This window comes from Histoplasma capsulatum (genome assembly GCF_000150115.1).
Source record: "Histoplasma capsulatum G186AR genomic scaffold supercont2.6, whole genome shotgun sequence".
Classification (NCBI taxonomy): domain Eukaryota; kingdom Fungi; phylum Ascomycota; class Eurotiomycetes; order Onygenales; family Ajellomycetaceae; genus Histoplasma; species Histoplasma capsulatum.
Window position 1 is genome coordinate 597486 of NW_025544806.1, and position 12483 is coordinate 609968.

A 12483-nucleotide genomic window follows, 5' to 3' on the forward strand; every position below is an offset into this window, starting at 1 on the left:
GCTTGCGCTGCGAATACGAGAATATACCCATATTTAGGCAGTAGTCGCTTAGTAATTTTGCAATCAACGCTACTCAGGAGACACAATATATATATCACAGGTACGAAGTAGCAGAAACCATGAACAACTCTGGTTCCCCCTTTGACTTCTATGGTGCCTTCCCCAGCCATGAGTGACAATCAAGCATATGCAACCGAGATAGCCCGATGGCGAGTAAAGTCCGGATTCTGGCCCCTCGGCGATCTGATAGCGAGCACAGTGGAGGTCCTTGAATATGACAAGAATATAACTTCCAAAGAGGCAAAGAGCCTGGCACGTCAGATCGTCATCCCGCTCTGGAACCAACAGCTCGCCGCTCAGCAATCGTGGCCCCAGGACGAAAGGACCATCGCAGAAAAATTCGCTGCAGCATTCGAATCCCTCGACAAAAACCACAGAATACCAGCTCGCATGAACTTCACCTGTTGCCGTACATGCGGTGTCAGCGAGATTGGCATGGATCGAGACGAGGAGGACGCAGTTGGTTATGCGTTTTTCCACGAGCAAACGACCCAATGTTTCGTCCAATACCCCGGAGCAACAGTCATGGTTTATTATGGCACGTTTCCGGGACGGGGGGCGGAGTGTCTGGATGTCGCCAATACAGTGGTGCGGGCCCTGGAAAGGGAGGGACTGAGCGTGAAATGGAGTGGGGACACGGCTAAAGCCATCGAAGTCGATTGTGACGAATGGAGAAAACGACTAATCGAGGAGGAAGACGATTTGAGTTATTACTATGATGAGTACGAGGAAGGGGAAGACGAAAAATAAGAGATATAAGTTCTGAAACCAGATGGCCTTGGTGAAGATGAACTGGGCGGGATTATGGGAAGACCTTTTATTCTCAGTCGATATGAGTACATACAACACTAAACGACATTTTCATTGTTAGCCATGCTTTCCGCACAACAGGGAGCTGTACTCACTTCTACTTCCTTTGTTTTTTTAATTCTGTCCTAGCCTTTCTCTGCATCGCGCATGTATTATGCATTTCCTATCCTTATCCGACCCCTTGCATGATTAATTGAGGTTAACTGTGGGGTTTGAAAGCTCTCCATATCAATCCGGTAGAATTGGACTTTTGACCCCACTAGGCTCAAAGGAGAAATCCCCTATCAACACAGTCTTCAGTTCACAATTTTCATGCCTTTTGGAAATCTAAAAAATCCCAAGTGAAGCACACACAAATCTATTATATTGCTTCCCATCTCGGCAATCCAATGCGGTAATTATAATAATTTAGATTAGAGAGCAGAGTAAATCGACCGTGGAAAGCCCACGAACGTCAAAGAAAAACACAACGGCCCCTTTCCTCGGGCGAAGAAGAGTGCAATCGAGGCATCCTTCGATTACTGAAGTAATTTGAGAAACAGCGAGAACAAGTTGGGGGAATGAGATGGGTTTCTTCGCCGATTTTGTTAACAAGTTCAATCCGCATTTTGCGTCTGTCAATAAATACTGCTGTATTTCTCCCTGCCATCATATTTCCCAAGCCAATGATCAAAAATCGAGCAGTTGCATGTCCCAAAATAAACTCACATTTCTCAGGGATAAAGATATTTGTTTCCCGTTCAGTCGGAAAATGAATCCAACGGGATTCATCCGTAGTGCCCTTAATTCGGCGGAGTGGATGCTCATCACATCGTCTCGAAAATCCAAGGGGTAATTTGTAAGACAGGATCTCACGCATTTCGTTTTCATTTTTGCGCGTGTTGTCTGATTAGATTAGTTATGGGCATGCGACATGTATCTTTGGGGTTGTCTGACCTATCTTGCGTCCTTATATTACTTATTTGAGATATAATATGAGCAAAAAGCAATACTATATTTGAAATAGACTGGAAATAGGACCACGTCCATTTTAATCACCTTGAGAAGTGCGAAGAAGGGTTGGTATAAGACTGAAGAATGTAAATATTGCTGTACTGCGTTATCCTTCGGTAGAGTTTTGGAAGATGATAGTTGCTAGGAGATAATTCGCGACGTAAAAGTGCAACTGTTTGATCCACTATTGGACAGCCAGCCGGTCAGTAAAATAGATATAGCCCTGAGTGATATACACACACCTAACGACAGTTTCCGCCTCTCTTCCCCTGAGTGTATATCATTTTTACACTTTCTTGAGCAGCAATCACGGCACGTCTATTCATCCAGCGCGTAGCATACGTTGGGTTTGTTGCCCCTATTCATAACACGGAGAGAGCCTCACATATCCGCTTAACATACCCCTATCCATTCAACTCACCAAGCTGCTTCGGCCCTACGCTTTCTCTTGCTCGTGGGGCCTCCTCAATCCCATCTCCCCTAACCAGGCAGTTCTCATTTCCCCTAGAAAAGCATCGTGTCACGTCCAATTCTCATTTTGTTAACTTCTTCACAGGCCTCTGACTTCCTCTTAACAGGCTTCCCAGCAACCCCTCAACTCCGTCTAAAGACACGAGGGGGTTGTTGATATCTCACTTTCCGGCCTGCGTGCCGAGAAAGTATATCTATCCACATGCATCTATGGGAAATATCATGGAATCATACCATGTAACTTACCATGACCACAGCTCAAGACATCTCCCTCATAGAGCTGATCCGTCAGGTATACCTATGGTAAGTCCAGAACACAAATATCAGTTCTGCAGCCAGGTGGGTTCTTGTGCGAGAAATTTCACGCGAAACTGTATCCGCCCCATTAGAGGAAAGTGGAAAATGTAAAGAGCTAACAGATGCCCTTTTTAAAACGCTGAGCAGAGTCATGCAGGGAGACTCCGTTTAGAGGCAGATGTAGAACCAGTTGATTTCGAAATGTCTCTCGATATAGAGGAACAGGTAGTCGTCACCAAGAGCAATACTACGCCTTAAGTTGTTTAATATGGAGAATTGCTAACTGCTTGTGTGAGGATGAGATATAGGCGGCTCTGTCTGCGCAGAGAAAGAGAAGTGAAAGGGGCATTAGGGAAGCTAGATATGGCGTTAACGAGGTAATTACTCCTCGTAGTTTACCTTGAGCTGGAGACTCAAGGTAAATTGAAAGGGAGGAGAGATTTGAAAAGAGAAAGAATACTCCTGACAAAAGTAACCGTCAGGAACTCTGTGGTCATCAGGTTTCCCCTGTGGTTTACTGTAATAGCGACCACGGCCCCGATGTACCACTCGACTTTCCCATCTCCCAGAACACGAAAAGGAATAATGAAAACTCGCAACATCTTCGCATACAGGAACAATGCGGGTCTAATCAATCCGGGTCGGAGGTGGAAATAGACTTCAGGCGCTGCACGCATGAAGACGAACCATGCGAACCCACACAAAGCTATACGCATATCCACACCGGAGATCGAATATTAACACTTAGGATACCATATTTAGGCCCAGTAGGCTGGACTGTGCCTGCCCGCGACGGTCCACAGGCGACCAGACCATTCCTCATTTACCAGGATCCCACAGCTGGCTACCAATCTCCGCTCCTGCCAGCAGAAGCAAGAAAACCGGCTGATGAACACGTCCATCTACTGGCCAGCGATGACAAGGAGAACGTAGCCGTGGATATGGACGAGAATGAGGAAGTGGAGGATATACCCGAGCAAGATGTTTACGTGCAGGATAATATGGTTGCAGAGGCGGAGAATATTGTCGAGCTTGCCGCGATGAATGACGGGTGGAATATATGGACGTTGAGGAACAGGCCACATGAGGGAGAGTATGGGTATGAGTACGGGATTGCGGAGAATGACCACAGGCATGGCTTAGATTTTCAGGCCGGAGAGGGACATAGGTTGCAGCACAACCAACAACAGGAGCATCAACCGGAGATGGAGATCAATGTCGATGTTGGCGGGTCATTGGAGGCGAGTCCGGTTCGGTCTCAGCGGGCGCATTCGAATTCCATTGTTATTGTTAGTCCCCCGCGAAGAGCTGGCCGTTTGGATGAAGGAGATGTTGCGAACGACAGTTTTGTGACATGGGATGGATCTCCCAGGGCAGCGTCCTTGTTTTTCTGAAAGATTTTCGTCAACTCTTATATCTACCCGGCGAGATTACCAGATACTGTGATTTCCGTTCGTTTTCCTGCATTTTATTTCGCATACTATGTACGGAGTTCATCTTTCATTCCGCTTCTCCTTTGCAATCAACAACCATTGCAACCCAGGGCGTCAGGAGTTCTTGGCATGGCTGGATTTGACAACAGAGCGTTCCTGACAGCGGGAAGTAAGCGTATCATCCTTGTCATATTTACATCACATCACCAGCGGGCATCAGCAGGACAAGCGATCTTGCAGGGTTTGTATGCTAGAAATATGCACTCAATCGAATGTAGAAGAACATGACATTTCGCCCTCTGCCCCCAATGGACAGAGTTACAGTGTGACGCAACCTTGGAACTGTCGCATCTGGAAGCCCCAAGCGACAATAGCTAAATGCGAGGAAGGATCCTTGGTGTTCAACACAGCATCTGAGATACCCATATCCTCACTCCATAGGTAGGCCGCGGCATCAACTGCAGATGGACACCAATAACCGCCCCGTTGCCCGCGCCAGTTGCCGTGTGTTCTCTGGCCCTTGTTCTATACACATGGTTCCCTCGGCCGCAAATGCACTGACTGTCCTTGCCAATCCCGCTTTGCTAGGTTCACAGAACACGACGTTAGGTTCTTGCCTGAATTATTTTAGTTAACTACGCGGTATGCAATCGAGGCTAGTATAAAGAAGCCACTTCGCTTTCAATTATTCGTTCATCCCCATTTGGTCTTGTGCGATCTTGTTTTTTTTTTCTCCTCTCTTTAATCACAGGGTTTTGGGGCAAATCTGGTTTTCTATATATTTTCTATTCTAGAATTTGGAGGGAAAGAAAGGTAGAAAGGGGTGGGAGAGAAAAGAAAGGAAAAAAAAAAAAAAAGGAGGAGGAGGGGGGCTGTTACACAGGGATGCGTATGCATGGATGTATGCATGACACACTCGATATGTGTGTGCCTTCGGGTTCCTGCATGGATAATGGATTCAAAAGGGGATGGCGGCGGATGCCTCGTAGCAAGGGACACTGCAACGAAGAACAAGACAGGCCGAATCGGCGTATGAAACGTAAATATATAAAGGGTATGCAAGTCAGCTTATTTCATGATCCCCACCTAACAAAACAACTGACCCGATATATATATATATACGCGGTATAAGAGTTGGAAATTGTATTATTTCTCTAATCCAAGGTTGGATGCCAACGACCCGACACTCACCGACTACGAACCAAAATCAAACTAAAATAATTGAATTCCGAAGGGGGAAAAGAAAAAAGAGGTAAAAAAAACCGAAACGAGGACCGAAACGAGGACCGAAGGGGAAAAGAAGAGGTTTCTCCCATTGATATCCGAACAAGCGAAGGGTATTTCAAATCGACAAAATAATCACTCATATCAATAGCATCATCCCCCCATACGTCTTCCATCAAACTTTCACAAAATAAGTAAGTCTCCAGAACCGTGCTCATACCACCAATTAATGCCATTATGATTAATCGTATCATCAGACAAACAATACGTCGTAGCTATGCAAGGCTACCTATTATTACCACAAACCAGAGCTCTCAACCCACTACATCGCATGCGATGTTGTGATTACCCCAAGCCGACACGGAAAACCAAAAGTCGAAAGGATTTTAGGAAAGGGCTACACAAAAACAAGAAAAACAGAGAGGAAAATCAATAATAAATCGGTTCCTGATAAATCGGCGGCATCCCTTTCTCCTCATTCCACGTAATCTTATTATTCTTCTCATCAATCGTTGCATCCTCGTCGGAAATCGCAATCACCTTGGACGTATGCGCCACCTCCTGCCTACTCACTCCACCAACATCGCGTGGAATCCACAACAACGGCGGCTTCGAGCCGACAGAAGGGTGGAAATAAGCATTCTGCTCAACCTCAGGAGTATATGAGATATCGGCAAAATCCTTGGGGACGAGCTTGCGCAGAGTTTCGTAGTTGGCGTATCTGTCTGGGCGCAGAAATTTGCCGACAATGCCATGGGGCTTTGTTGGGAGGAGGTCGGTGGGGTTTGATATGCCCTTTTCGGCATCAGTGCCATCCGCGCCATTGCTGGAAGGACCAACAGCGGGCTTTTCAGCAGCATCACTGCTGTCTTGAGGAGAGCCATCTTTGGCGAGCAGGTCCTGCTCTTCTGCTTCGAGGTTGCGTGGCAGATACTCGAGCAATGGGGTGACAGCAGCATTAAGCGAAACATGGTAGATAACTACAAAGACAAGGAAGATGATCATGAGGATTAAGGGCCCGAGGGCGCTCCTGTCACTGCCAGTGCTGATGGCAAAGAGGCCCACTAGACAGAGAATGAGGAGGTAGCAGCCTACGGCTGTTTGTTGGAGGGCACGAGGGTAAATCATGCCTTTGGTGTCGATGTTGCTATTGGTGACGTACAGCATGTTATAACGATATGCGACATAGAAGAGGAACAATCCAATAGTGGCGAAGCCAAGGACCAAGGGGGCAATGGCACCATAGGTAATGGCTAAAGAGGGGGAGTAATCAGTCTGATTATGGTTTGATAACGATGAGATTGGGATGGGTTTACATACCAATCACGCAAAGGTTGGTCAGAACCGGCAAGACGGTCCCCCAGCCCAAACCGGAGAGCGTTGACCACCGTTTGTACATCTTTCGGGGAGTGTTATCCAAAAGCGTGCCCAAGATTTTTGATACAATCAAGCCAGCGATCTGGAGCAGAGCACCCGCACTGAAAGTTAGACCCTGGAGAATGAAGTACGCAATATAGAAGTTAGATGCTTTGGGGATGTTCTGAGCCAGCAATGTCGCTGCACTTTCAGGTTTTTGGATCACTTTCTGTACAACACTTGAGGCTGCGGAAGATAATGTTGTAACAAGGAACACCTGGACAACCTGGAATCCAAAATAGAAGTTTTGGGTTCTGAGCTCTGCAGCAGCTGTAGTTGGACAGCCACCAAGTCGTGCCATTACTACAAATCGAAACAATTAGCGTGGAGAATAGTTAAGTGATTGGAGAGCACTTACATCGAAGTATGATGGGCAGCAGAGCCATCAGAACTGCAAGGAGCACAGCGGGGAGCAGGGAAGTGATAAGACCCAGAATGACCGGAGGACAGTCATTAATAAATCCGAGAAAAGGGACTTTTTCTGTTAAGAAGTTGATGTTTGAGATGGCACCCACAACAGCAACTGGAATCGCCCAGAAGATGATCAGGGTTACAACAGCACCAATGGTGGCAGCATTTCTGATAATAAGCTCCCACCACTTAATCCTCAAATTTGACCAGATGATATCGTTTGGATTGAGACCAATGTATCGTGGAGCCATGTGGAGGGGTTGGTTATGAGCAACTGATGCCGGAGTTAGTAAGTGTACCCAATGATTTTGATGTCGCAAGTTAACAAGTTAACATACCCATTTGATACGCTGCCTGCGCCTCATTTTGAGTGTAGAATTCTACAAATACCGCGGATATTTTCTTAGCATCACCAGCACGATGTTTTGCCTGGAGGGCTTCTATTTCTGGATTCAAACGCTCGATCTCAGTCCTCGACCAGTTGATGGTATCAACCTTTTTGCCAATAAGAGGTTTGAGTTTATGGGTAGGCCTATTGGAAGGTTTTATCCAGCGAGCGGCCACTGAGCCTGATTCTGCCTGAGCCTCATCACCAGTAAGATTATCTGTGTCGTGGTTTTCCTCATCGGCTGGCTTAGACTTGAGAGACTTGATGCGTGCACCATTGGCCAATTTGATCAGTTTTGTTTCAGCAGCCTCAAGGCGGAATGCAGTTTTGTCTCTTTCCTCAACCAAGTCCGCCAATTCCTTGGTGTCAGTTGGGATCCAAACATTTTTCACTTTATCATCGCCATAAATACGTCGAATCTTTGCTTCATTCAAGTATTCTTGGGGGACGGAGGTGAAGAGAACAGTCTTTGAAGAGATACGGGAAGCATAAAGTGGAGAGAAGAAGTATGCTTGGCGCAGGTTGATGAAAAAGAGCATTTCCCGTGTGATCATGAAGAAAACAAAACCTTTGGGTGAGTGGTATGCGATTTTAGTACTTTGCTTACTTTCCGGTCATTGGAGGGCAGGTGGGACCTACCAACGAAGATCCAAGTCACAAAGGTATGGGCATAGAATCTATTCAGGTTGTTTTTCACGTTTCCAAAAGTGAGGATATCCAATTGTTTTAGCCCCCCACCGCCAGTGGCATTGACGGGAAATAGAACTGGCCAGGTGATAAAACAGCCCACCAGGCAAATTGTTGTCGCAATCTTCAGGTATCGAAGGAGGAGATATGCATCTAGAGAGTGGTGTCGCAATACGTATTCATCAGACAACTTGGCCATCGACGTTATCCAACCAAAGATCCCCGGTGATGGCGCTGGAGTGCGCTCCTGCTCTCGCAGCGAGCCAAGATAGGTTCTCGGCGCATATTGGCGACGTTGACTTTGACGGAGAATGATGAAGAGCAGTACCATGGCCCCGGAGATGATGAGGGTAGGGATCAAGGTCGAGACCAGCCCGGAGGCCGAGTTGGAGGTACTCTTAGGGTCCTCGTCCTGGGGTGTGAGCACATGTTAGATTCAAGTCTTACATCTCGAAGCAAACATGCCCGCCACGTTCAAGAAGAGAGCTTGAGGGTTATAACCATTGCTTACCATGGCTGCGGTTTCTGCTACAGCTGCTCCTAAGTTCCGCTGTCAAGCTGCACAATGCAGGTCGATGGGGAGCCGCCAACTGCAGCAATGACAGCAAAGACGGACTCAAGTTAACGATATATATCGCCAGCCTTCGAGCGCACAATGGAATCAGATAAAAAGGGGAAAAAAGGGAGAAAAGCCCGGAAGAGGGGAACAGTGTTGAATTTCAATTTATGTACAGTTCACAAGTAGGAGAGGAAGGAAAATGAAAATAAAAGAGCGACGATACAAAGGAGCAAGCCAGGCAAGCCACGATGAAGTGGACAAACACGCGATTTGCTGCCGCAAGCTTTCACTGCTCGATGACAAGCCACAGCTCTATCTGATGCAAGAGGCAGGAAAATAGTTGTTGTTCCGCCACCAAGCTGGGAATCCATCACAGCAAGTCAATGCCGGGTTTGGCATTGGCCATGCTCACTGATTGTTTGGTTTTCTTTCTTTTTCTTTCTTTTTTTTAGAGCTCACGGAGCCGAGGACTCCCTCGACGATCAGGATCCACTCAGAGGCAAAAGATATCATCATTCTGCACGTATCTGTACTAAGTATCGTCTGGATTGTTCACTTCCTACCCCGGTTCCTTCGGTCTCCATCGGCTTTTACCCTTCTCAGAGCCGTGGCATTACCATTTGTGTTGCTTGTCACCTCTCCCGTTGTTTTGCGTACTCCGTAGTATCGGCAACATTTTCTCAGAGCTAGCGAGCCAGGCATGCGAAGTGGCGAGTTTTGCTCCTGAGCTATCCAAGGTTTTGCCCAGAGTTATAGCTTCCAATGGCAGACCATGGGCGTGATGCTCATCACGTCAAATAGTCAGAATGCCATACGAGATCCTCGATCGCGGGGGCTTTGGAAGAATCACTGCCCAAAGGGGCAGCCAGTTCTCTGAAGGGGAGACTCTGCTGCCAATAAACATGCGCGAAATCCCGAAGGAATGGACTATCACGTTTAAACTTCGAGCTAAGGGGCGCGGAGCCCTGGACAGTGGATATATTGAGTGGAGCTTTCTGTGGACACCGGGCACCTTGTCTGGCGGCCCTTGACTACCCAAGCTGGGTTTTCGTTGTGCTGGCCTCGCCACCAGAAAACAGGAAACGGCGAACGGGTGACAGAGCCATGGCGAGCTATGTTATTTTTCCTGTCACTTCCAGTAGTTTACATTTCAGGCATTTTATTTTTCACGACCTTCCACGGCGGTTTGTACTATGTATGTCGCCTTAAAATTGAACAGGCCCAAAATTGTAAAAATTGTGATTGCTCAAAAATGTGGTTACTGGTTAGGCCCCGCGCAAAATCGCATCGCTGATCGAGGAGTTGCTAAACCAGGCTAAATTATTATTCAATGACTTCTGCGTCAGATGCCATTCAAAGTTGGCCCTGCCAAGATGGCTGGCTGATCGTTCCTCGGCTGATGCGATTTTGCTGACATGGATTCTAGGACTCACTAACTGGCTAAGTATTTGGTATTTTCATCAACATGAAATGCAGCAAGGTGGACAAATATGAACCGGACCATTTCCATTACGTCTGGCTGAGATTAGGCATCATTCCTCCAAAACAAGCCCAAATCGCCCAGGCGGGTTTGTGATTGATCAGATATAACAACAGTACTATTTCTCGTGTCCCCAGAACCTCCAAGTTCGCAGGGGGAAATGGAATTCGGATAGCTATGGGCAACGTACACCATTCCATTGCTCCTCATGAATCAATTTCGCTTCAATTTCACTGGGATGTCTGTCTAACTACTACTTTATGCGTCGCAGCTCACGAAATCTTCCCATGTCTCGGCTCCTGGCACCCTCGAATCCCCTACGGTCCCGTGCCCGCTTCTTCCCAAATCCGTTCCATCACGGTTTCAGCAAAAGGCCAGGGATTCATGTGTTGCCATTCACTTCCATGCAAGTGCCTTTCGATGGGTTTTGTGACTCTTGATCCCAAGGCAGAAGGAGAGGAAGAGGGAGTCCTATCATGAATTTCCGAAGGTTATTCTTATTAATACCGTTGCCATTGGTGAAGCCTCTCGCTTGAGATAGTGGTGTTTGTAGCGCAAAGGTACAACAAGTTCGTGTCCGCATGTCATCAATGGGGTTGACTTTGTCCGGATTTCCTGTGATTATTTCTCGCGACGCTTGCACACATTGCTACCGCCTAATTATGGATTAGACACCAATCGAAAAATCCACATCGATACCCCCTTTTATGAAATCCCTCGGGGCTCTATGATCTGTTGCCCGAAAAATAAAGTTCCTGAGGACCCTACTTTATACCTTGCCCGTGGCCGAATTTGAAGACGGCATGGTCAGCCAGCCGGTCACCGGAAAACTGCCCCACCAATCTTATTCTTGGGTTTATGTCTGCAAATGTAGCGATGACTGCTCTCTGCAACTTTGACGAAAGCCGCGTTGACATCATGGCTGGCCACGCTGGGAGGCGTGGAGTAGGGTTGCGAGGCGGATATTTAGGTAAGTGGCGCCACAATGAGGGAGAGGATTGCCATTCTCATGTTCCTGTGTCCAGGTATGGGATGTTGGACTGGTTGTGTTCAAGATTCAGGATATCCTCAAAGGAAACATTTTTTCTACAAAGAAAAGTAGCGTATTGAATGATGAATAGCACCTAAATAACTAGTCAAGACTGTCTTCCTCCTCAGGCCCTCATTTCGGAGTTCATTAAAATGTGACTAGATGTGTGTCCTTTGTCTACAACCTGTTTGAAAGGATCTATCCCAATCCCAGACCAAGATCTGTTGTGCATGCATTCTGATTGTGACTAGTGATTGAGCAGCATATCTAAAAAAGTTGGAGACAACTTCTCTATAAAATTTAGTATCTTTCATTGTTCCTTTCCTTTTCTATCGCATTGGATACAAGACTGTGAGCAGTGGCTTTGGGTCAGTGGGTGATATCAAACCTTCAAACGCTGGGCGGGGAAGATCCTCGTTTTGTCACACATCAGTGCTGAGAACTCGTGGTATAATTATCATTGTTACTGGTGCAACAGAACTGTGGCGGAATTTTTTTCCCCGCTCGATGACGCAGCTCTTGTGTTTATTGAGACGACAATTGGGTGAGATTTCGGCGAACCTTTGGGAGGTTTCTGTACGACGCTTCACAAGCAACTCGTAGTGGGATCTATGCGAAATGTTATTATCCATCTGCATGTCACCCGTGCTGTCAATTGGGGCTTCATGTAGGATAGCTCTCGTATTTAAGATTGAGAGGGAGATGGGGATTGAAAATATTCCCCAACACAGGAGTGACTCTTGCTCAACTTTTCCAAAACTGTCATCTTCAGCCATGGGCAGTTAGTTGAACTTTTGTCGACTTTGTAAAGGGTTGACACAGTAGTTTCACCGTCCCATGCAATCTTCATATCTTTCTCTCGGGTGGGCTGCCTCCACCACGAGGTAAGGTGTGGTATCATTTCGCCTTTTGGATAAACTCTTGCTCGCCTCTCTTCAGTCATTCTAGGCATGCTCTCCTACCAAGCAGGCTCCTATTTCACATAGATTTTAGTAAGAAAGGAGACAATACTATCCTCTCAGTCAAGCTACTAAAAAGCTTATTTTCACCGGAATCGAATCGCCAGTACGGTTCTATTATCCAAACAACACATAGGACTGACCGTACAAAAATTTAGATATGTGATGTATCTTTGCGCGTCTGGTTTCCTGGAGGGATTGATTTTTTGGGTCCAGGAGTTCTCATAGTCGGAGTGAGTGTGAACTCGTAACCCGTGAAACTCCC

General features: G+C 46.8%; 5 protein-coding genes across 5 annotated transcripts; 3 read left to right on the forward strand and 2 right to left on the reverse strand.

The window, feature by feature from the left end:
* Nucleotides 1-168: 168 nt before the first annotated feature.
* Nucleotides 169-810, forward strand: HCBG_04910 (uncharacterized protein; the record flags this gene model as incomplete). Its single annotated transcript, XM_045431959.1, has 1 exon — nt 169-810. One exon carries the CDS (start codon nt 169-171, stop codon nt 808-810), a length of 642 nt encoding a protein of 213 aa, XP_045287171.1.
* A 1771-nt stretch (nt 811-2581) lies between these two features.
* Nucleotides 2582-4025, forward strand: HCBG_04911 (uncharacterized protein; the record flags this gene model as incomplete). The annotated part of the gene is made up of 3 exons (XM_045431960.1): nt 2582-2626; nt 2940-3008; nt 3114-4025. 3 exons carry the CDS (start codon nt 2582-2584, stop codon nt 4023-4025), a joined length of 1026 nt encoding a protein of 341 aa, XP_045287172.1.
* A 1459-nt stretch (nt 4026-5484) lies between these two features.
* Nucleotides 5485-8704, reverse strand: HCBG_04912 (DUF221 domain-containing protein; the record flags this gene model as incomplete). Its single annotated transcript, XM_045431961.1, has 6 exons — nt 5485-6541; nt 6609-7007; nt 7063-7389; nt 7454-8071; nt 8143-8602; nt 8663-8704. The coding sequence occupies 6 exons, from the start codon at nt 8702-8704 to the stop codon at nt 5718-5720; spliced, it is 2670 nt and encodes an 889-aa protein (XP_045287173.1).
* Nucleotides 8705-9555: 851 nt separating this feature from the next.
* HCBG_04913 (uncharacterized protein) lies at nt 9556-10709 on the forward strand (the record flags this gene model as incomplete). The annotated part of the gene is made up of 3 exons (XM_045431962.1): nt 9556-9764; nt 10226-10317; nt 10501-10709. The coding sequence occupies 3 exons, from the start codon at nt 9556-9558 to the stop codon at nt 10707-10709; spliced, it is 510 nt and encodes a 169-aa protein (XP_045287174.1).
* A 972-nt stretch (nt 10710-11681) lies between these two features.
* Nucleotides 11682-12035, reverse strand: HCBG_04914 (uncharacterized protein; the record flags this gene model as incomplete). Its single annotated transcript, XM_045431963.1, has 1 exon — nt 11682-12035. One exon carries the CDS (start codon nt 12033-12035, stop codon nt 11682-11684), a length of 354 nt encoding a protein of 117 aa, XP_045287175.1.
* Between the last annotated feature and the right edge of the window lie 448 nt (nt 12036-12483).